The following is a 1,574-nucleotide window of genomic DNA, read 5'->3' as shown; positions in this document are numbered from 1 at the left end:
ACTCACGGTCGTCGGTGACCTCTAGGCGGATGGCCAGGCTCTCGTAGAGGTGGCAGTAATGGTGGTGCAGGTTACAGGTGTACAGACCCTCGTCCGTCTTCTCCGCCGCTGCAGACACCGAGAAAACGGCCGTGAGTCCCGCGGCCCAGCGCCCTGCGCGCCCAGTCCCGCGCCCCGACGGCCCCGGCGTACCGCGAATGATCAGCGAGAAGTTGCCATCGTGGAAGGCCGAGGGCGACAGGAGAAGGCGGCCACGGTCGCGGGGCTCGTACACGCGCTGCTCGCCCGCTGAGTACATGTCCACCAGTCGGCGCGCAGGGCCGTGGCTGCCGCCGCTGAGGTCCCAATGGACCACGCGTTGGCGGTCGTGCAATCGGTCTTGGGTCCACACCATGCGCGGGCTCTGGCAGCGCAGCACAGCCCCGCTGCCTGCCACCCAGCTCTCCTCTACCTCTGACACCACGGAGCTGCCAGCCGTCACCGGCCCTAGGGAAGGAGGGGGCGAGTGAGGGACTGGGGAGGGAAGAGGCTGGGGAACTTCGGGCCCCCCACCGCTTGGTCACCAACCTGAGGATGCCAGGGCAGCAGTGCCTGGAAGGAGAGAGGAGAGAGTCAGACTTCTCAAGGGGCACCCCAGCCCTGATGTCTGGTGGGGTCCCCCAAGGCCCCTGCCATCATCTTCCATGAGGGAGGATGTCACCCTCATTTCCCAGATGGAGGGTAAAGTGGGGGAAGTCAGGAGGACCCAAGGTGGGGGCTCTGGCGGCCTGGTACTGAAGGGACTGTGGCCATGGCCAGGACCAGACCCAGTACAGGCTGATCCACAGCACCCTTCCCAGAGCACCAGCACCATCCTGACCATCCAAAGCACCAAAGCCTGGCACCACAGCTGGGCTCCCTTGGCACTGGTTCTGGGGGCTGCATCCCAAGGCTCCTGCCCGGTTTCTCCTATCGAGGGCCTCTCAGGCACAGGACCACCTTGGGGAGGCAGCTCAGAGCTGCAGAGGTGGGGACTGACCCCACCACTACCCCCCCTCACAGGCTCAGTTCCGCTCCACAGATGTGGCCCGGTGCCCAGGCAAGAGGAATGTGCCCGGTCAGCGGCAGCCAGAGGCGGGCTCAAGGAGCCAGGCGTACAGCCCCCCCACACCACAGGCCCTCGATGTCCCGCCACCCAGCCAGGCCCCCTCAGTCCTCAAACCCAGTCCTTCCTCCTCAGGCCCTCTGGCTTCTTCCACTGGGTTTGCCCACAAGGTGCGGGGGTGCGCCGTCAGCTGGAGGAAGCCCCATCCGTTGGCTCCCTTTCCTGGTCCATCTGCCCTGCAGGGGTCTCCGGGCTCCTTATCCTGGAAGGGAGGCTCTAGGGGTGGGGGGGACCCTTTTCCCTTGGGCCTTTGGGCCGTCTCGGTGAGCTCTTTTGTCTCACCCCCACCCCAGACCTGACCCCTTCCCTTGGGGGTGTCCCACCCTCTCAAAGCTTCTGCTCACACAGGCGGTTTTGCTCAAAACTCGCAAAAGTGAACCCACGCAGCCCACTCACCCTGAGCCCTCTCTCACCCCCAGCGCCGTGCCCC

General features: G+C 65.7%; 1 protein-coding gene across 1 annotated transcript in view; it reads right to left on the bottom strand.

The window, feature by feature from the left end:
- Positions 1-1,528, bottom strand: part of MXRA8 (matrix remodeling associated 8) — a 4,123-nt gene extending 2,595 nt beyond the window's left edge. Inside the window, exons 1-3 of the mRNA XM_045299151.1 lie at positions 568-1,528; positions 193-486; positions 11-108 (exon numbers count right to left, since the gene is read on the bottom strand). Coding sequence (XP_045155086.1) covers positions 11-108; positions 193-486; positions 568-862 — 687 coding nt within the window. The 5' untranslated portion in view covers positions 863-1,528. The remainder of the gene's footprint in view (positions 1-10; positions 109-192; positions 487-567) is intronic.
- Positions 1,529-1,574: the final 46 nt, after the last annotated feature.

This window comes from Echinops telfairi, unplaced genomic scaffold (assembly GCF_000313985.2).
Source record: "Echinops telfairi isolate 266 unplaced genomic scaffold, ASM31398v2 ScPeMD7_7457;HRSCAF=8495, whole genome shotgun sequence".
Classification (NCBI taxonomy): domain Eukaryota; kingdom Metazoa; phylum Chordata; class Mammalia; order Afrosoricida; family Tenrecidae; genus Echinops; species Echinops telfairi.
Note: the sequence above shows the minus strand (reverse complement) of the source record. Positions and strands in the feature narration are given on the sequence as shown.